Here is a 23,522-nt window from a genome sequence, read left to right as displayed (position 1 = left end):
ATGACTGGAGTTATTCTTATATTCAGTGCTGATTGTTTGTCACTGTGCCCCTCTCTCCTTCCTCACTCTTCTCTCCTTTTTATTTCTCCTTTTTTTCCCTCTTCTCTCTCTCTCTCTCTCTCTTAGCCGTCCCCTAAGAGTCTGGTTCCAACAGTGATGCGCTCTTGTTAGGCATGTTGAAAATGTTAGTGACCGTGGATAAATGTCTCCTCTCCCTTTGTCTTCCCCTCCCTTCGTTCACGCCTCTACGTACAGCATCTCTACACCTTTATGTCACAGGCTGAAACAATAGTCCTCTGAAGTCCCACATAAAGAGTATATCTGCAGACTATTTATTTAACATTGAAATAGAAATTGAAGTTGACATGACATGAAATGTGGGCTCCCTGAACCTTGGAGGGGGTGGAGGGGGTGGAGGAATGTGGATTTGTTGAAAGGTGAAGGCACAGACACACGGACGGACGGAACATGTCGCTCTCCAATTACAGTAGTAAGATGTCATCAACAGTTACATAAACTCAGGTCAAATATTTAAAAAATTAAATAAATAAAAAAAGCAAATATGTAAATCATCATGTACTGTATTCCAGTTCCTGTCACCACAAAAGTAAGATGTCATGTTGTCTTAACCTCAGTGAGCACAAGGCAGCAACACTATAAACATGATCTTTGAGATTCTCTTGAGATTTGTTGTTTTAATGAAGATATAGTCAAATATGATTTAGAACATAAGTAACAGGTGTCTGTCTGTTACACAGAGCCAGGCAGGAAGGCTGTTCAGTGACTCCACACACTGTTACACACGTGGACTGCTGCAGTCTTCTTCTGCCATCTAGTGATGAAAAGATCACATTGCACCTGCCCCAATACTGTGGAAAGTCAGAATAACACAGAACCCCCCCCCCCCCCCCCAAACCATTCCAAATAAAAACTTTTGATTGACTGATCGATCGATCGATTGATTGATTGATTGATTGATTGATTGATTTAAACAGACCACAGACCAGGCAGAAACGTGTCTGACGTAAATTCTGTGGAAACAGTTGTTCTGAGTCACACAAACAAGGAAATGACTTCTTTTTTTTCTTCTTTGCGCTCAACAGGAAGAGATCTTCACTATTTACATGGTGCATTCGAGGCCAGTAAGGAGAATAGTAAAACACCACTACTAGAAATGACTGCAGTTTTCAGCATGCATAACATAAAGCAAATTATTTTTATGTGTGGATTGTAGTAGGTCTGTGTTCAATGTTATGTGTACATTTACTGAAGTGAAATTTGTATTAAAATTGTATTAATATTTGTGGAGGGACATTTGAATTGTTAAGCTGTTTGTTATTTGCATGTGTCTGTTGTAAATGCTATACAGTAGTACATTATATGTGAAGCGTTTCTAACTCCAGTTCTTCTAGACCTTTTTATCACAAGCTGTGCAGCAGAGTTTGTTGATTAGGCTCACTTTACCTGAATGGTTTTTGGAGTAGAAAAACGAAATAAATAAACAAAATACGACTTTCATTAATGTATTTGTAAGTAGGCTTAAAACTTTCCTTTTTGATAAAGCTTATAGTTAGGGCTCTTAGAGCTCTTAGCTTATGCTGCCATAGGCTTAGACTGCCGGGGGACCCCCATGATGCACTGAGCTGCTCTCTCCTCCTCCCTCTCTCTCTCTCTATCCATCCATCTATATCCATTAACATTCATGTACTATTAATGCATTCAATAACCTAAACTTCTTCCCCGGAGTTGTCTGTGCTTTCTGGTCTCACAGGTAATCTGGGCCTGTAGACGTCCAGATGACAGATTCCAGTCCCGGACCTTCTAGCTTCATTGTTGATTTTCATTGTTCTTCCTCCTCTATCCTTCCTCTCTCTCCTCTTCCTCTCTCTCTCCTCTCCTTCCTCTCTCTCCTTCCTCTATCCTTCCTTTCTCTCCTCTCAACCCAACCGGTCGAGGCAGATGGCCGCTCACTTCTGAGTCTGGTTCTGCCTGAGGTTTCTTCCTGTTAAAAGAGAGTTTTTTCTCGCCACTGTTGCTCATGTGGGAATGTTGGGTCTCTTTAAAGTTAAAACCTGAAGAGTTCGGTTTAGAACCTGCTCTATGTGTAAAGTGCCTTGAGATAACTTTGTTGTGATTTGGCGCTATACAAATAAAGATTGATTGATTGATTGATTGATTGATTGATTGATATTTGTAATAAAAGTTCTCAAATTATAATGTCGTTACACTATAAGCCAATGTGCTGAATTACAGCTTTGTGATTTAATGCACGTGGTACAAAAAAGGGTCATCAAAACCTATGGAAAGCCTCGTTAATCTATTTTCCCATGCGACTTGAAGGCAGCATGAGGTAATTTACTGTAAACAGAAGAAGGTGTTTTCATAGAGCAGGAAGTTTTTCATTAACCGTACCAGCCTCGGGTTCTCTCTCTCATGGCAGACTTTCTTCAGTTTATCTTCAGCAGTTTGAAACTCTCTCATGTTTTCTAAAGCTCATCTGTGAGACTGACGCTGATACAACTGGAAAACATGACACTTGATCGAGCAGTGTGGACATTAATGTGTGTGTGTTATGTGTGTGTGTGGCCCGCGTTAGGGACTTTAACATGGCCTCATCTGAACTGCAGTGATCAGGTAAGAAACACTACAGACAGACACAGACAATAGTTAGTCAGTAGAAAGCTGGTACAGTATGCTATCTTTCATGTAGACACGTTGTGTAATGTTTGTGTTTTTGTTCAACTTTAATAACTTTTTCGTTTTCCTGAAAAAATGATCCAAAAGATGAATGATCCTGTTATTTATCATTTCATTTTCAAACTATAAACTAGAGTGTAGCCAACGTTTTTCTTTTTTTTTATATGTAAACTGTAGCGTAACTATTTATTCAGATCATATATCTGAATTGAAAATGAGATTAACCTCAGTGGAAGTACACAAAATATATTTACTTCTGCATACTTTGAGCCACAGAAACTCATCTCCATCAAGAGTTTTATAAATGGCTGTTTTGATTGATTTCAGCTGTCAATGATTCACGCACATTTTTCAGCAGGAAACACATTTTCTAGTTAGGTTTTGTAGATCAGATGGGGAAAAAAAGCTCAACTGTCGTCTTACTGACTCATTTAAAATATTGTGAAACTAGAACACAACTTATTGAGTCATGCACTCAGATACAGTGGTGATTAGACTGGCAGATTGTTGTTGACTCTGCTGATTAGCTACTAGTTTAGGTGGTTAAATAGATTTGTAATACTAATCAAACATTGTGTGTTTATGTTTCTGTGTTCCTGCTGCAGGGTTTGAACTGTACAGTGGAAACAAGTGAGTGCATGTTACTCTTCCTTCATCTTCAGATATACTTTAAAGCTTGTGTTTGTTGTGATGTGGTGCCCCCGTCAACCAATCATGATCAATACAATTTCCACCAAACACTAAAAGTACTTGAACTGTTTAGTATCACTAATGAAGCTCCAGGAACTGTTAGAGACTTACAGTAATAGACACCAAAGCCTTTTATACTGTAGTGCTGATACTGACTTTGTTGTTTAAAGATGCCCTCCATGCATGTATTAAGATATATATATATATATATATATATATATATATATATATATAGATGAGTTGTTTTAGTAATGCTATAATGACCATGTATCATTATTTAGTGTTACCTCCCCGTACACTGGAGCAATAGCAGGAAGCTGGCTCTATTAAACCTGAAGGGAATGGAACCTTAAATAATAATATTTAATAATGAATGTTAAATGTTATGTACAGATTTCCTAGTAGTATCTTACTAAATAGATACTGTATGGATGGTCATTAAAAGACTTTTGCACAGTACTGTAGATGTCAAAGTGCACATCCATCATTCTGCATAGTGACACTGAAACATCCAACAGTAGGAACAAATGAAACACATGTTTGAATGGAGGAGCAATCACTGTTCACCAGCTTTTTGTCATATTTGAAACAGTAATTAGAGCATCATGGAAGACTAAACGTCATTGTCTCAAAGTCAGCAGCTCCTTAAAGCATGATGACCTATTTCTTACATACTTTCATAAACTATAAAATGTTCCAGCTGTCTCTAATTGTGTGTGTGTGTGTGTGTGTGTGTGTGTGTGTGTGTGTGTGTGTGTGCGCAGATAACTGTTTGGACAGTGGCTGGCTCTTAAAAAATGATTACACTCCCAGTCGTCCAGAGTCCCTGAACGTATTAGTTGACACCAGGCTCAATGATGAAGGACACCTGCAGCCTGTACTGATCGCTGACTGGAAGCTACAAGATGATGGTGAGTCATTCTGCTGTCTGAGGAAATCATTATTATTCGAGAGAAGAAGAATGACCGATGATCAAAATAAATTAATGTATGCAGAATAAACAGATCATAATGATGAGTGAATGAGTCTTTCATACACTACAATAATACAGAGACAATAATGTGGAATGGTAGATGAAGAAATGATTCCAGTTAATATATTCATAATTTGACCATATTTTGTATTGGTCATAATAACAATGTTCCATGTGCATACACACTAATCTGTTTAATCATTGTGTACCAACATTTAAAGACAAATGTGCTATCCATCAATATGTTCCTATCTGACTTTGTTCTTACTGCAAACACATTTAGAAGTGCCTGAGATTGACATGTTTCGACATTTTCTGACATTTCATGGACCAAAGAATGAACTAATGAATGGAGGAAATAAAAGCTAGATGAATCAATAAGGACAATAATGATTAGTTGTATCCATTGAATAAACAATGGAGTCATATTGGAAACTGCTAATATCCCAGTGTGGTGACACGGCTAATAATAAAACAAGTGTGTCAAAATGAAGAAGTATGTGCTCACTTTCAGTTTGACCTCCAGGTAAACTATCATAGATATGATCTGTTTCTAATGTGTATGATTGTGTTCATTCAGACTTCTTTTTAGTGATGTCAAAATATTCCCAGATTAACTATTAACTGTATTTATTATTATTACCTATAGACATGATGCACACAACAACATGAATAGAACAAAGTGCAAAGAAGAACAGAATTCTCCTTTAATAAAATGTGTTGGAGGCAGAAAATGACTAGTACTGTACTGTATGTGTATCTCTCCTCAGGCAGTATCAGGTTCCTCACAGCCACTGAGCTTCATGTACTGGTGCAGTCCACCAATGATAACAGATGTATTCGATATTCTCTCAAAGAAACACTCCCTCCAAGAAACAACGGAGAGAAGGTGAGTAACCCTAACCCTTCTATGTTTTATACATACATACATAGACAAACTCCTCAAAAGAGTGCTGTGTACTGTGTGTACTTAGTGTACAGTCAACCAAGTGATGATGTAACCTTCCATACTGTTCATATTCTCACTCATAATTAGTCTCATTCATAATGTCCTCATTAGTCATTATTAAATGTTTGATTAATCTTATGGTAAAAAATATATTCACAATCACTATTTTATGGTCCATGAGAACATTTTATAGAATGTATATACATGATAAATACCACAACATGTTTTAATGCTGATTTTTGAATTAGTTTAATAAACAGAAGGCCAAACTTGCATTTATATGCATATATAAAAATGTGTATCAGCTACTTTAAATTTTTAAAAATATTTGATTTCCATTTTTGTATACTGTGGGTCACATTAAGAAAAGTCCAGCTAAAAGAAATGTGTATATAGTGTATTTACAGCTCTCAAATGTAAAAACGGTTACATTATGTAGAACAGTGTGTAAGAGTTCAATCAGACAGTTTCTGATCATACATCAGAATAACAAGAAGACCAAGAATCTGGTGCTAATTTTCAGTACTCAACAGTCCATACATACTGTTTGGGACACAGTTCAGTTCAGGATGTCTGTATGATACTCTATAGGAATATATAGTGTACAGTATAAATATTGAGTTGGATTGGGATCAGCAGAGACTGAATATTATATGCTGCATTTTACAATCAGAGAGAAACAACAGTTGGCTATGCAGCTTTGTGTGAAGCCCAGCTCTGTTGTTATCTTCTGAGTATTGTTGACAGACAGTATTATTTTGTGGTTTCAGTGGTCGTTCTCAGCAATGATGGAGGTGAACCCTGGCCAGACTTACCATCTCTCTGTCTTCAACATCCCCAAACCAGAACAGGGCCACAGCCACTATGACGTCAGCAAAGACATCACTGTCCCTGGTGAGTCAAAACCAGTGTTTGATTGTTAATATGTCTCCACATTCATGTAAAGGTAAAACATTAGAGTTTGGCCTTCTTATTTGTTAATGTTCACTCATGTAATTCGTCTGTTTCTGTGTATTTGTGTGGAGTTTTATATACAGTACATATATATACAGACATATAAAGTATGTGAAAATGTCACTATAGGCAGCTTTAGAAATCACAGGCAGCAGATTTCACACTCACATACTGTGGCTGACGACAATTGATGCAGACACCTCTCACCCACCATCCCTTCATCTTTTTTTTTTTTTTGAGTGTTTGTGTGTCTGTTTGTGTGTGTGTGTGTGTTTTTTTTTAAATATTTCAACTCATACCATTTACAGAACATGTTATTTCTCTATCTGCCTGTACTATGAATGTTTTGGGCCAAAGTCACAATTGTACTTTATTAATTTGATGTGCATCCAAGATAAACTCAATAAAAAAATACTGAAATAAGTCACAGGAAGCAGTTTTGATACCAGTGTCCTCGTTACTTCAGTCATTTACTCTTGGCTCTTTTGACTTTAATTCAATTCTGTGATTCTGGCTCACTCAGGTTGCCGAGACCCTAAAATGCAGAAGACCAAGTTCTGTATAGACACAGGTGAGTCACTGATATTCTAAAGTCCAGTAAGAATGAGTAAATCATACACTGAAAGTTGTTTCCTAATGTGGTGTCTTGTTGCTGTAACACAGGAAGTCTTTGGCAGTCTAACATCAGTGTGGCTGCAGACAAAGCAACATCTGCACTGGCAGTAAGCTTCAATCCTGACAGACTCTGTGACCAGTACATAGTTCTTGTTAAGTGCACCTCTACTGAGAGCAAAGCTATCTCTAAGGTAAGGGTCACATCATGTAGGACAGTACTCATGCAGTAGAATCTCACACAAAAGATTTGTGCATTTTCTTTTCGAGTGATTTGACCCAGAAAATGACTCTGTGCTCATTACAACTTCCTGTGTGTTGTAGCCTAGATCTTTACCCCAGTTCTTTTAGTATAGAGAACTGTGTGGGCTGCTTCTCTGTACATTATGTTTGTGCTGATTATAGAAATGGTAAATGGATTCCATTTTATGGTACTTTTCTTGTACTGACCACTCAAAGTGCTCTACAACATATGTCAACATTCCCTCATTCACACACATTCATACACTGATAACAGAGGCTCATCAGGACCCATACACTGCTTTTTATCTGAAGTATTTTGCAGTATTTCTAATGTATACTCACCCATTCACACACACACTGACAGAGCAATGGGACAGTCTGCTGGAGTAACTTGGGGTTCAGTATCTTGCCCAAGGACACTCTGCTGCCAAATCTTTACATATGTAACTTCCACAGTCACAGATACATTTAAAGCCTTCTACACAGGTTCAGCACTGCAGTGTGTGTACAGGAAATGCTCTCTGGTGTGTCACAGTGCATTCACACTCCATGTTATGAGAGTATATTGAAGCTTTTATCTCTAGTTCAGTTGAATTTGACACCTGATAAGAATGCTGACACCTGCACATAGAGCATTTCCAGTAAAAGCAGTTCAGTATAAGAGATGACATTATCTGGAAACTGTCTACCTACATATTCACATGCACTTTAAACTGTCTTTACTTGTAACTCTAATGAGTTTACCACTCATTAGACTTGTGTCTTGATAAAGATGATGTCATTATTTTTTCACGGTCAGTTTGAAGGCTGCAATTCATAGTGCTTATAATGTATTGTGTTATACTAAGTAGTGTTTCTAATACTCTATTACTATTTAATATAAACAATGCTGACAAAAAATAGAAACAGCTCTTCTAAATGATGATAATCAAAACAAGCACATTTATTGTAGGATTGCATTCATTTAACTAGGTGTACCTAATAAACTGGGAACGTGAGGGCCAGATTTACTAAGGATTTTATTCCAGCATGTGTGTAGACCAGGCTGGGGTGATAGTTTTGTGTAATTTTAACGAATGTTTGAAAGGTGTTAACAGAGGTTATATAATTAACATCAGTCAAAACTGTCCACCTCTGAAAAGCAGGCTGATGTAGGTGGACTGTGGTGGGAAAGAAACACAACTTAGCTTTCATTCCAAACACAGGACACAGGACACATCAAGGACACATCAAGTTCAAGCTTAATGAATACAAGCCCTTGCGGCTTGTATTCATTAAGCTTGAACTTGATGATTGCATTGTATAATCACTTTAGCTTACTACATTGTTCTGTATTTCCTTCAGTGTTATAGTGGAACCCTAACCCTAACCCATTGTACTAATCCGAAATGATGAGCATCTCTCCCCTCACGAGGGTACTATAACAGAAAAACAGTAGTTCTACAGGCATGTTGGTTTTTAAATTTTCTCTGTTCAACTGTGCTTTTAAAATAAATGTGAATCACTCTCTATTTTCAGACTTCCAACTTACACATAGAGGTGTTCATGTTCAAATATACCATAAATACATTTAAATTATGAAACATTTGAAGTGATAAATGTCTTGATTTTCAAATGGGTTTTTTTTTGTATTCAGTATTTTTAAATTCTTCATGATTATGATAAAAATCTTTGTATTTTACTCTAGGGCAACCAAACCAGCCTCAAAGTGATATTCAGTCTTAATAACTGGGAGAGATCCTGCTGTCAGTTTGACGTTCAGGTAAATCTTTATCACCATTCTGTTGTTTGGTGTTCCCTAACTAGCAGAATGTCTGCTGAATTAAAATGACGTAATTCTTCATTGCAGATCAAACCTATTTTTCCAGACTGTGGCCAAGACTGCCGCCGCCAGAAGAAAACTTTGAGTATTTGTCATAATCCGACAGGTATGGACTATCAAATATCATGGCTGAGCAGGAACCTGACTGGATACTGTAATTAATGGTCTGATGACTACATCACAAACTCAAATTATGGTCAAATTAAGGAGATTAAATGTGTGTTTGAGAATACATGGAAAGTACTGCTTGGAACAATGTTTCCATAATTTCTGTCCACAACCCCCATGACCCTTTTTGGGGGTTGCTTAAAGCCATTTTATGACAAGTTTATTCTGTAAAAGAAGTTTCTGTTTCTCCACCAGCTCCACCAGCTCAACCAGATGTCCCTGATACCCCTCAATGCACACTTGTTGCCTTGGGAGTGGTGTTTCTGTGTATAGTGATAGCAATTATTGCGTATGCCCTCTGCAAGAAGTCAGGTCAGTCACTTACACACTACATTTCTAGTTCATACACTATATTTTTAGTTCAGTGGCCATCAGATACACACTCAATTTTCTGATGACATCATATTGTTCTCCCACACTTTCAGGCAGACCAGTTGTTGCTCCAGTATCTATGGAAGATAGGCTGCCGCATCAGCTTCACCAGAGCCCCAAAGTGCTGGTGATCTACTCTCAGGACCATCATCTCTACAGGGATATAGTGTTGAAGCTCTGCGCCTTTCTCCAGGCCAAGTGTGGCACGGAGGTGCTGGTAGACCTTCTGGACACCACTTCGGTCGGCATGGTTGGTCGCCTCCGCTGGTTGGAATGGCAACGACAACAGCTAAAAAATCCTTTCGACAAAATCCTGGTGCTGTGCTCACGAGGTGTACAGGCAAAGTGGAAGGCAATGTGTGGTCACGGTCGGGTGACACTCAAGGAAGACATCCTCTCCCCAACAGATGACATGCTAACCCCCTTTCTAAACCTCTTCCTACCAGACATGCACGAGGCAGGCAAGCTTGGCAAGTACATGGTGGCTTACTTCAATGACATCAGCACAGAACAAGATGTGCCATCAGTCTTTGACATTGGTGTCAAATACAAGCTCATGAAGCATTTTGAAGAGCTGTACTTCAGGATCCTAGACATCGAGAAGTATCAGCCAGGTCAGGTTAAACATATCGAGGGCATCGGTGGGGATGAGTATTTCAACTGTCCCTCAGGTGGAGCCTTGAAGAAAGCCATCGAAACCTTCCAGGCCTACCAGTTGGAAAATCCTGATTGGTTTGAGAAGCAGTGTGTGGACAATGAGGAGGAGATCATGACAGAGGCCGACCAACTCCTTGACCAGCTGCACATCCCACCGGTCCTAGAGTGTCATCCTCTAATCAGAGACGGGCTTCCTGTCTACATCCAAGATATAGATATAAATGAAAATGGGAACAGTGTTCATATCCTAACCCCCGAACTCAACCCACAGTGTCAGCTGTTGTCAGTGGCAGAACTTACACCAGTAGTGAATCCGGAGAATAAACATCGGTATCCAACAAACCTGGATGAAGTGCTAACAGATCATCTGTATCCTCACAGCCCCAGTCCACAATCTGTCTATATAAGTGATCCTCTTTTGATCAAACCACCACCACCAAACCAGAAATGGCTCTCTGTCAATCAGGAACCCTCATGTCAAATTCCCATTGAGCATGAGGAAAAGGATTCTCTACTGCTTCAGAGCCAACTGTCCACTCAGACAGACCACAGAAGCTCAGTCCAACAGAATTCCCTGAACTCAAGCCCTCCTCAATCCTCATGGGAAAGTATGCAGAGTAATTATCCCCCTCTGTCCGACATCAGCTGCTCCCAGCCTGTGGAGATGGAGGAGGACGAGGTTCTGGAGCCTGCTAGAAAGGGCCCTAGCAGTGGATCTGATCAAGGCTACATCTCTAAAATGCCTTCCCAGCATGAACTTGCTTTCGAAGAGGATAAACTGGCTCTGGCAAAGCTGCAGGAGGAGCTATATAAGCAGAATATCTAATACTGTGTCTTTGGTCATGAAGAAAAATTGATATTCACAGTACGAAATCATGTCACCTGTGGCGTAGACTAGAGTAATACAACTGCAGATTGTTGATGACTCTGTGTTTTCGTATGCATTGTTATATTGTTGGATCAAAAGAGTAGATTTAACTCATATCAAAATGATCATGCCTTTGTAGAACAAAAAGTGGGACTGCTGTGTACATATGTAATCTCCTTTCCCATCATTCATTGTTTCTTTTATTGTTAATTCTCCGAAGCAAGGTTCTTACGGAAACTGCATGAAGGGCTAGCAAGACACCCCTCAAGGAATGTGCAGATATAAACTTTAATCTGTGTATGTCTTGACACCTCCCACATTTTGAATCAGCTGCATTGAACAGCGGTTGGAGGAATAGTGTTGTGCCTTACTCCCAGAGAGATTACATTTTGGGGTCATTTCACCTCCGTTTTTCTGGAGCCAGCATCTAGTGGTCACTAAAGGAACTGCAGCTGAATGAACTTTGGATTAATTACCCAAACAGGAGGTGGCAAGGCTGGATCAACAACCAGGGAAAACAACTGCAGCGGAGTTCCAGCTGGAAGCTCCAGGTTCACCATGTGGGAAGAGTATCCCAGAGAAAATCAAGTTTTGAGGCTTTTATTGTTTCAGTTAATATTGTGCTTGCATTTTAAATTTGTTTAACAAACAGAGGGTGAGAAGGTCCATACTGCTCAGTCATACTCATCGGCCCACTCATGGGTAAATGGCACTCTGTGAGGTTCTTGCTTTGATATAAATACAGTTGTTTAGTCAACCTGGGGCCCATTACATAAAATTTGCAAAATGCAATCTGCAACTTGCCATATAAGACCATTTTCTGTCACATTGATTTTGACATGTTTAACAATGTCAAACAAAACACTGTAGTTTCCACTTTCCATGCATGAGCATGCAAGAGCACTGGGGGACTCAGATTCATCACCATGTTTATGACAATCATTTGTGAAATGGGGCACTGCTTTTCAATCAGTTTTGTAAAAGCAGGCTCTGTATGATTGTTTAACATCAGTACATAACGTTGAATCCGAAAAAGAAGCCTGCACACAATGTGTTTACTGTTGAGTATTTGAATTAGTGATTTGTTTTGGTGGTGTTATACTCCACTGAAGGGAATATTTGCAATGAATCAGTCAATCTTTATTCATTGAAATAATGTGTTGTCTTCCAAATTTGTCCTTTTATCCATGGGAAAAGGGCAAATGCTCCACAAATGTTTGTGGCTGTGGCTCAGGAGGTAGGGCCACTAATCAGAAGATTGGTGGTTCCTCCAGTCCACATGTCACTGTGTCCTTGGGCAAGACACTTAACCCCAAATTGCTCCTGATGGCTGTTGGTACTCTGTGTGGTAGCTCCTGTCATCAGTGTATGAATGTGTGTGAATCGGTGAATGTGACATGTAGTGTAAAAGTGCTTTGAGTTGTCAAAAGACTAGAAAAGTGCTATAGAAGTATAGTCCATTTACCATTTTTAATGCAGAATGTATCAAAAATGATTTTTTTTATCTGTTTTTGTGTGTTTATATTTTCTTTGAAAATGTCTGTAAATGCAATTATCAGTAATTTCCCTCCATAATAAAGGAATCACTTTGTTCAGTACTTTCCTCAGATTTATTTCAGGTTTCAGCCACATAATACTCTGTCTTACATATACAGTACATAGATTGGATTATATCAGTACAGATATACAGCACAGAACTTTACAGTACAGGAAGAGTCCTATCTGTAAACAGCAATGTTTGTTCCCCTGTAAACATATTGAAAGAAAACAGAGCCCATATATATCAGACAGGAGAAAGTTGAGATTTCATACATTGTGTTTTTCATTGCACATAGGCTGAATAAGAAAAGAAAAAAACATTTTGATCTGTATAGCAGGATTGGCTCCTGTAAATATTCATGATGAAAGCAGTGTCCTTTGGTAATTTCAGTGTAAGCATCACTGTCCTTGTTCATTCAGATTAAGTCCCACTATACTTCATCTTAGAATCAAAGGTCCTGTTTGTGAATAAAATGTAGCAAGCTTCATGTGCAAATCCAAAAAAAAATATTGTTCAAGAACCTTTCCAAAAGCATAGGTAACATATGCAAAGGTTTGGTAGATTACTGGCACAAGGAACTTATACAAAATAGTATAAAACATTTAAAATACTTTGGCAAGATATGATAAGCAACAAACAAACAGAAGCTGTTCTGTTCTCAGTGCAATATGAGAAGCACTGAAGCAGCTCTGTGATCTGTGATTCACTGTGGCTCTCTGCCCCCTCTACAGAGAGGACAAACATAAGGGTCAACTACATGACAGCCCCTGACAATTCAATTAAAGGACCAGTGTGTAGGATTTAGCGGCACCTAGCAGTGAGGTTGCAGATCGCAACCACCTATAGAAAACGTGGTGGTGCAACATGGTGGATTCTTATTTTCAGGTAATTATACACTAATGAAAACATACTCATGTATTTTATATTATATTTCTGCCAATAGAGCTGTGATAAATAATCTTAATCACTGGTCCTTTAAAGATCTGAAACCATACTGTACATACCATACCATTTACTGATCTATGATTCTATTACATTTTTATTAGTGAAAGTTTATTGTTGGTTTAGTATTTTTGATAAAATAGCTTTTTCCAGTATTCAAACACATCTCATAGTCTACATCAGCAGATAACATGCTCTATCGTCATCATGTGACTTAAGTATTTTATCTTGTATATAGGTAGAAAAATAGTGAATTGTATAGCATCATTATGATATCATATGTGACAGCTACATCAGTGGAACAGCAAGGAACCTGGACAAAAGGCTAAATGAACTCCAGACCAAAACCACTCACAGCATCACTTCAGAAGAGGTCGAAGGTCTAACCCTAACCCAGCAGTCAGAGGACGCATAGAGAAAGATCTAGGACAGGCATGTCTAACTCATCCCTCAAAGGATCATGTGGCTTCAGGTTTTCATTTCAGCCAAGCAGAAGCACACCAGGCTTGACTCATTTAATCGGCTGAACTCACTCTTTAAACAGTCGATTGGTTGAATTGTGTGCTCTGGATTGGTTGGAACAAAAACCTGAAGGCACACAGCTCTTTATGGAATAGTTTGGACATGTCTGAGTATGTCTAGGAGGACATTCACATCACATACCAGAGATCATCTTTGAACAGAGACAGGAGTTACCATCACTCTCACACTGATGCCTCACACTTGACCACTGAAGACTGTGAGATGTGGTTGAAAGCTCTGACAAAACCTTGAGAATATTCTGTCAAGTGATTTGATTATTATCTTATTAATAATGATCATTTTTAAAATGTAATTTAGAATAAATAATCTGTTGTATGGGTGAAGCTGAACTGACTGAATTTAGGTCCCATCCCTTTCCCCACACTGGTCCAATCAAAGTTGAGCTATGTTATGCAGGTCCCAAATTTGAGGGGAAAGTGGATTTATAAAAGGTCAGTTCAGCTGCACAAGATGCAACAGATGCAGCAAAATTTAGGATTGTTTGTTAACACTGGTCCAATAGTCGCCTCTCCCACCTACCAAGTACCTGTTTATCCTTAATAAACCAGGGTTATCAGAGTTTCCATTACTGTAAAATTCATTGTATTTAAGAACTATCAATAAACTTTTACGAATGATGATGTAAATATGAGTTTAGGATTGGAAACTCTTTCTAATCTAATCTCAATGTGAAATGTGAGTTAAACCTATATGGAAACCAATCTAAGGATACTGACACACCCAGCCAGCAGGTGGCTCATGGTTAGTATCAGGTTGTGTTTGGCTGGCTGTAGTTTTTTGCAGTGTGTTTTGGCTCCAGCTGGCCCTCATGAACAGCAATTCAGCATGAGCTGACACAGCCATCCTTTATTGATGATGTTGTGTCTTTCACGTCCATCTGGTGTGCCAGAGCCCTTAAAGGTAAAATAGTGGTTCCCTGATTTTGGTCAAATAATGTACAATAACAGAAGTCTCCATATATATGTTATGTAATAAATTCTGTCATTTAGAACACTATCAGGATCTATAACACCCAGATAATGTACAGTACCTCTAAATGCTCCAGTCATTTTACATTGAAATTAAACTGAGCCCAACAAGCAGAGCCTATAGAGCAGAACTGAAGAGGCTGAAACACCATTAACTGAAGAGTATCCTATCACTGATTATTGTTTGCTTTTTACATGTTTGCCCCTTTGTATATGCAAATCTCTTATACTGCACTTTGCATCAGTCCTAAACATGTTTCTAGGCTAAGATTGATTTCAGCCTGAAAATCATCTGCAGAGATTTGCCTCACACACTGTGGTTAATCCATCATATTATACATCAAATGTTCATGTTATAGTTACACACTTTCATCTATTCTTCTTTTATCATTCTCTGACGTTTTTAGTCCAGTCTGCATTACCACATGTAGCTGGTGCTGTGGACACCTGACCAGTGAAGCAATATGTCTGTCCTAAAGCTGCTAGATGGGGTTTAGTTCAGGGCTCTGTGCAGGCCAGTCAAGTTCTTCCACAAAAAATGGGAAAAGCATTTTTATGGAGCTGACTCCACTTGACTCACTTTCATGTTCAAATAATCAAAGTTAGAGGCACACTTTTGCCTCAACTAGGACACTATTATCTAAGCAGCACAGCCCAAACCAGGAAAAACAGACCCAGACCAAAAGTAGACAAAAGTGTCTGGACATTACACATACTATTGATTGTATGGTGTACAGTACAAATAGATCTATACTTAAAGGTGTATTACTACACAAGCCAGCTTTGTGCAAGTTCAATTTGGATTCTTTGTTGAAATAATGAGAATATGCTGGCTGTCAGGAGAGTGGACACTATACAGTCGGCATTAGTACATTGGTAAGTATTTGTGACTTGTAGTAAAGCAGTTGAAACATATTGAAACACTGGTATGGATGCCTCAGCAGTCATCCTACACTGCACACTGTGATCACTCACAGATAAGCTAACAAAGCTCAGGAATTGCACAGAATACAGTGACTTCATTCAACTCCAAAATAATAGGCACTAAAATTAGTTCAGACCCTTCTGACCCATATTGCACAAAGACTATACATCACCTTCTGTCAGATATACTTATCTAATATACTTTGATCAGCTATGTTTGTTACATACAACATTACTAGATACTTATGAAAGAGCTCATGATGGAGGACAGTGATCATGCCATGATGCCTCTAATGTGATTCAGACAAAGCTGTAGTGTCAGTGTACTGCTGTAAATAATGTACAGACACACTGAGAGGGAGTTTGGAATCACCTGTTGTTCCCAAAAGCACCTGGATGCAGATTAACTCAACAGTGTGTAAACGTTTCCATACACTCTGAAAAAGGTGGATTTTCAACACAACATGTGTCTGTGTCACTGTTCAATGTTTTTGGTGGGACTATTTGATTATTTATCATACCAGCAGTAACAGGAGAAGGTTGAGGTTGGTGTTATCTCTGTACATCCAGAGACAGGTATGGGACCTGTTTAGCATAGCTTAGCAAAAAGACTGGAAGAAGGGGGATACTGCAACCCCAGAAAACAAGTTTTCCAACTCATTCCTAAATGAAGATTGTTCTGCTGCAACTGTCAGCAGGACAATATTGCTTGTCAGTGCCAAAAATGTCCCATATCCTTCTTCCATTATCTATTCGCCATGATATTCAGTCATTCTAAAAAACATTGATTGGCACAGCTTAATGTAAACGTTATGACTTAGCAGGTCAAAAGGGAGACTCGTTGAAATGATTTATTAAGAGACAGAGACATCATTATGTCCTGTCATGACCAGACCAAAACAGAATCTGCAAACTTTTCCAGTGAACCAGTATGAAATTCATCAGAATTCATAGAATGTTTTTTTACTTATAATTTGATAGATAATATTTATTTAAGATATGAAAGATAGTTTTCAGTGAATAACAGACAAATTGTTCTGGAAATGACAAAGTTGTTTCCCACTGATATCAAAACACATATGTCTTCCTGTCTTTGTTCATGTTGCTCTGTTAGCTACTATAAAATAAAAAAATAGTGACGTGTGGCTTTATATGTCCAGTGTGGCCGGCTACTTATACAAAGTCACGTCTGATTGGGTGAACCTTTGTAAATGTCTCTGAGCACACTATAAGCAAACGAAATAATGTAAAAATACCGATTCTATGATATATTTGACTTATAATAAGAGATAAATAAGCAATTAACACATGGACACAGGATTAATAGTGGGAATCATTGGAATTCTGCTGGAACAGATTCTGTGTGGGCCTGGTCGTGACTACTGAAACCATTGTTTTTATTTTTTATCATTAGTCATTTTAAATTAAAAGGTTTTCATTGATTTTTTTCAGTGAAATGGAATACCACATATTTTAAATAACATAAGTATCCACTGTTCCAGATGTGACTCACAGCTGTGTTGAAAATGACACAAACCTTTTCAGTCTGCTGAGGGGCTTGTACACTGGTATGAGCTTTAGGCAAAGAAGAAGTACTGCAGGCCCATGAATGAACAATTTCTGGAGAAGAGAGGGAGCCAGCCGTTGAAATGACCCAGACAACTACTGCCCTGAAAGTGACAGCCATCCCAGTGAACAGTAACCAGTGATCTATCAGGACTCAGGATCCAAAAAGTGGCAGAAGTAGTAAAACAGTAGCACAGCCAAACATACCAACAGAGATTCTTGTTGGCCAGGTGTCTATTTGAAAAGTGCTGTAGAAAACCTGTTTGTCACGGCACTGTTGGATCTTTATGCATGGCATTAACTTACACACACCTGTCTATTCTAGTCTCAGTACCACACACAGCATTTAGAACCACTTTGAACCAGCACAGACCAGCAGACAACAACCCCATCAATAAAATACACTAATGTACACAGGTACGTGGAACAGGTGTTTGGAGTCCAACCGAGAGGATTCTTCAAATTGCACTTTGCGTCCCAGCAACACTCACACAGTCCAGCTGTTGTCTCTTGTCTCTCTGTGTTCCATTCAAGTGCAGCGGTGAAATTCACAGACTGAACACACACAACTCAACTAGGTCCAATAAACTACAGTTTATATTCACTATTGCAGGTGTTGGTTTGACTGTAGCACCTGTAGATTGGTCTGAAAAGGGAACATTGTAAGGCTGGTACAAATGAAATCCATTCTCCTATTACTAAGCAAAATGTCATCGCCTCCAAAATCCACAATTTCACGTTGAAAACTAACACAGATTAGTCACCTCCAAAGTGAGATATCACGCTAACATAAAACCTACACAGAAAAACCCACTCTGTAAATGATTGAATCTATTATAATGCATCTATAGATGATTTAGTTGTTGCCTCATTGTTAATGTGTGGCAATCACAAAGCACATTTGATTCATCACAAAGTAGCTTTGCCATATACTGAAATGGTACAGGGCTGAATGTGTGTGTGTGTGTGAGTGTGTGTGTGTGTGTGTGTGTGTGTGTGTGTGTGTGTGTGTGTGTGTGTGTGTGTGTGTGTGTGCGTGTGTGTGAATATTTCAGATGATGTTATATTCACATGGTGCATCCTTTAACAAAGTTCAAACTAAGTGACAGCACAACAAACCTGGAGCTGGCAGAATGGGTTGAGAGCCCGCACTTTGTTCCTGGTACTCAGCTGCATGTAGATCAGCTGATGATGAACATTGAATTTTGTCCAATTATTAAAAAAACAAAAACAAACGAGTAATAAAAATCTGCATTTAGTTGTACATGGGGCCTGTTATATAGTGAACCCAGCCCTGTCACTGCACTGAGGTGCAGGCAGTAAATCACCACTAGATGAAACTGAGAAAATATAAATGACCCTTTAAGTTTAGTCTGTTTAAAATTTTCATTTATTCAAATAATTGAATTAGCCTATTTCAGTGATGTAATTAGTTATAACAGATATAACAGATGATTGTAGATAACTGAGAGTGTTGCCTAAATACCTCACATGTAGAATAGCTCACATGTTGACCTGCTTTGGTTTTAAAGCCACAATCTGGAAGTAGAGGTTGACGTTGTCATTTTTGGGGGGGGGATTTTCCAATTTCCAGATGTGTCTGGAACTCAGCAGGACTTCTCCACATTCCCGCCATAAATTGTAGGCCGACGGCTGTCCTCAGAGCGGGTCTAGGACTGGGTGACAGCCAGAGTGTTTACGTATCCGTGCGGACACATGTCGTTCTCAGAGACGCAGTGGGAGAACTGGGCCGGGTTACTGCCACCGGCCAGCCTCCGCACCCCACGCACCGCCACGCACTGCTCCACCAACTCCAAGAACTTACACACCAAGAAGAAGATGTTTTTAAACATAAACACAGACACCGGCATCTTGTACACGTACACTTGGAAACATCTGACCACCAACAGAGGTGCGTTGACCACCAGGCCCGTGGAGAACCGGGCCCACAGCCACCGGCAGCGCAGCTCCGACGCGGTCAGTTCGTAAAGCCAGATCACCGGGACGGCCAGAGCCACGAAATACACCGAGATGACGGTGTACTTCAGGTAGATGGAGGGGATCTCGTTCCTCAGCAGCATCTCCACCAGGGTGAAGCTGTCCAGCAGGTCCAGGCAGGTGTTCATGAAGCAGCTCTGGGAGTGGTGCCGCGTCGCTCCGTTTAAGTCCTCGATGATGGAGTTGATGAGGCAGAAGAGCAGCGGGACGGACAGCAGCATGATGATTTTGAAGCCGGTTACTCCGCACGGGACCTTGAGCGCTATCAGGTCCAGGATGGAGGTCTCCAGGATGAGCACCACCTTCGGCGTGCAGGCGATCACATAGATGAGCCAGGCCAGGTAGGCGTAGGTGAACTCCCCGAGGTTGCAGCCGAAGATGGAGCTCTTCTGATGGAAGCCGCAGGCCCGCTCCCTCTTGCTTCTCGCGTTCTTCATGAAGAAAATCCCCCAGCCTGAGATCACCACCAGGTCCGTAGCTATCCATGAGCACCAGTACAGGTCGGTGAATATGATGAGGTAGAAGTCCAGGATGCCGCCCTGGAAGATGAGGAGGAGGAAGCAGAGCGCCTTGTACAGCAGGCTCCTCTTAGATTTGTGCGCCAGCAGGGGAGTGGTCTGCATGAACTCCCCCGATGTCATGATGCAGGCGGCGGCCGCTGCTGAGGAGACCAGAGGCTGGATGCTGCCGCTCTCCTCCGGGTTGATGCTGCCGCTGGTGGTCTGAGTGTCCCGCCTCCTGCTCAGCAGCTGCCCGGCTTCCGGAGAAGAGGAGACGGGGGAGTCTGCACAAAAGCTCGCTTCGTATTGGAGAAAGTCGGCCTTCAGATTGTCGTTCTCAGTTTCTGAGATCATTGTATTCGTACGGTCGCCTCCCTATCTCTCCTTTGCTTCTTCCCTTACGCTTTTAAAGGTGGTGAGGAAGAGAGACATGCGCAAAGATAGAAAAGGGCTACTTCTCAATTCTCTGAAATTGCATCCACGTTTCCATCACTTGCGTCTTTTCCTTAGTCCCGCCCTCCATGGATGCATGGAGAGATGAAAGGAAACCAAGAGATGATGTTAGAGAAATGAGACCTCGTTTCCTCCCAAGCATCACGTGAAGCAACATCTGTTACTGATGAAGGCAGCAGCTGATCACAGCTGGATGAGCTGTCAGTCAGCTTTGACAGGTGTAGAGGCTATTGACAGAGTTAGTCTGTATACATGATCACTTTGCTGAAGTGTTTTCTACAAATCAAAATTATTTGTGTGTAAAAATATAAAAGTGTGTCGTACCCCTTACATACTGTTCAGGGTCTAATTTGACCCAGTGTTATATTTGAGACAAGAGAACAGAACCTAAAAACTTCTTTTATCCAGACAATTGATGACTTTGCCTTTTGTGACCGAATATAAACTTTAAAAAAAAACATTTCTGTGCAGCTGATACACATTTTTGTTTAGTGTTTGATCCATATTTATTCAACAATTCAAAAACCACCATTCAAAAATACAGTTTATTCGCATTTAATTCAAATTGTTGTGTAATGTTGGACCAATATATAGTGTGATTGTAAATGCTTTTTTAAATATTGTATATTACACTTTATTGCTCTTATAATCAATGTTTTATTTATGTCTTAAATTGTTTTTAATTGTCTTAAAGGTATTGCTTAGAGAGTGCTATCTACATTTCCTTATACTGTCTGACCCTCAATATAATAACAATGAAGCTGTTATTTATTATATTATACATAAACCTGTCTGACAAACACCTGGACATGGATACAAAGCTGCATTCCTGCTGTGTAGTCTATACATATATATATGAACTATTACTGCTGGCAGAATGCATGTTATTTATTCATTATTTGCATCTGTATTTATTGATATTGTGATTGTGAATGCATTATTTAATAACTCCGTTTTGAACACTGAAAAATTGTTTCTCAGGCTGAATGTTTCAGGAAAAATGTATATGATGTACCATATGTATAATAACCGACGCTCAGAAATGTTCAGCTTTTCAGCGACAAAAAATATAGATGTGTTTAAAATGTGTCTCTGACAGACAGACTCTCCCTTACAGTCATTTGATCCATAATAACATATAATAACAGTTAATGGGAGAAACAACAGATGAAAAAAAGAAAACACACACAGACATCAACTAAGAATTGAGAAGCACCCCATGAAGTCTGTCTCATGGAATAGATTACAGCTGCTTAACTTAATATGGTTATTAATAGATCATTCATTATCGTTTTATACATATTATATCAGTAAATGTCAAAAATGTTGACAGTTCATTAGCTCCAAGACAGAAAACTTGTCATGTTTGAACGTCATTTGAATACAGTATCTTTATTAAAGTCATCCTGAAGCTTGTTGGTATATGAAATGTTTAGACACCCACAGGAATGAACAAACACAAACAGACTAAGAGAAAAAGATGAAAAGATCATGTCATTGATTTATGTTCCAACCAGGACTGTATGCAAGGTTTTAGAAATACTGAGGTACAAAATCAATCAATCAATAGTAAAGCAGTAAGTAAGTTAAATGAAGAGGAGGATGACGCAAAACATTTAAGATGGTCAATGTACTTTAGGAAAAATACCGAGGTCTGGACCTAAGTGACCACCATGGTTCCAACTATCTGCTGTCTGTTTTAATATGGTTGAACATTTGGTTTGTTATTCGATGAGTTGTGTGTAAAATGTAGAGCATTAGTACAGCATTGCTTCTGAGTGATAACTAAGCCAGACCTTTACCCCAAATAAACATATTTCCTCCCATTGTAATATACACTTATCATCATTATGTGGAATTTAGGATTATGCAACATGTAAGTACAAACTGAAATAATGATGGGAATAGTGGGAAAGTGCCGGGACCCCAGCCAGCATGTCCATGTGGGCTCCACATGGGTTAAATGTGGGCTACGTGGGTACTGAGTGGTCATGGGCTTGAACTGGGCAAATTTTGCAGGTCCCACATGGTTTCAGTAACATGGGCCCCAAATGTGAAGCCCATGTGTGCTGGCTAAAAGGGCCCCATTTAAGATCCATTCTGATTCCATATGGGCAAACATATGGAGTCTACCTGGGTCTCACCCACTTGGGCCCCACTTGAAACCCAGTCAGAACCGACTTGAAGCCCATATGGGCAAACACAAGTGGTGTCACAACGAAACTGAGGACAAACCCACTTTGGACCCATATTTGCAGCCCAGATGTAACCCTTATAGGGCCCACATGGACATGCTGGGGCTCATGATCTATTTGGTGGTACTTACCCCTAAATACTTTTTCAATAACCAGCTGATGTTCAGTATGGATCAAGACTTACCTTCAGTTAGCGTGATGTGAGACTCTGATAGTGACAAATATCATTTATCTTTATCTTTTAAACAAAAACACATGGCTGCCTCACTGTTAGACAGTACTAAACTCAGAGAGAATCCTGCACAGTGTGAAGAGGAAGATGGAAATGTTCTGGAAAACTTAGTGGAATAGTCAATGATGTAAGTGAAATATAATAAAAAGAGATGAAGAGAATATAGAAGCTGGTCCATGTGCTCTCTGTCTCTCACCCTTCCTTCAGATGAAGGACCTGATTACGTATAATTAGTGTAATTTATGTATTTTGCATTCATGATTTCTTTTGGTTTGACACAATTTGTTTACGGTGTGAACATTATGATGATATATCTTATAGTAACTTTGATTGATTACCTAAACTCAGTAATCTTAAATATGAGACGGAGAACAGATGTCGTCGAACAGCCAACTGGGATCTTTATTCAGCAACACATACAAACAGCAACGAATGGCAAAACAGCCCCGAGGCACGCCCTTACAGACCCTTTATACCACTGATTGCGTGTGGTGTCGTGCGTCATTGTGTTCGTGCACCAGGTCAAGTTGACCTGGCATGTTCAGGCTAATATTCAGTTCCTGGAATTCTATTCTTAAGTGGTGGTGGTAGCCAGATTTCCCTGAAATGCTAGACATGGTGAAAAACAACTCCTTACAAGGAGTTGATGGAATAAA

The 23,522-nt window shown here is 39.5% G+C and overlaps 2 protein-coding genes across 2 annotated transcripts; one reads left to right on the top strand and one right to left on the bottom strand.

The window, feature by feature from the left end:
* Positions 1-2,555: 2,555 nt before the first annotated feature.
* Positions 2,556-11,556, top strand: il17ra1a (interleukin 17 receptor A1a). Its single transcript, XM_053314084.1, has 11 exons — positions 2,556-2,634; positions 3,303-3,327; positions 4,152-4,298; positions 5,131-5,249; positions 6,080-6,203; positions 6,787-6,834; positions 6,927-7,069; positions 8,806-8,880; positions 8,968-9,046; positions 9,304-9,420; positions 9,534-11,556. Exons 1-11 carry the CDS (start codon positions 2,560-2,562, stop codon positions 10,961-10,963), a joined length of 2,382 nt encoding a protein of 793 aa, XP_053170059.1. The 5' UTR covers positions 2,556-2,559; the 3' UTR covers positions 10,964-11,556.
* Positions 11,557-19,158: 7,602 nt separating this feature from the next.
* Positions 19,159-20,418, bottom strand: tmem121b (transmembrane protein 121B). The gene is given in 1 exon segment (XM_053314197.1): positions 19,159-20,418. A coding segment is annotated over 1 exon segment (1,260 nt).
* Positions 20,419-23,522: the final 3,104 nt, after the last annotated feature.

The sequence above is a fragment of the Scomber japonicus genome, chromosome 23, assembly GCF_027409825.1.
Source record: "Scomber japonicus isolate fScoJap1 chromosome 23, fScoJap1.pri, whole genome shotgun sequence".
In the NCBI taxonomy this organism is placed as follows: Eukaryota; Metazoa; Chordata; class Actinopteri; order Scombriformes; family Scombridae; genus Scomber; species Scomber japonicus.
Note: the sequence above shows the minus strand (reverse complement) of the source record. Positions and strands in the feature narration are given on the sequence as shown.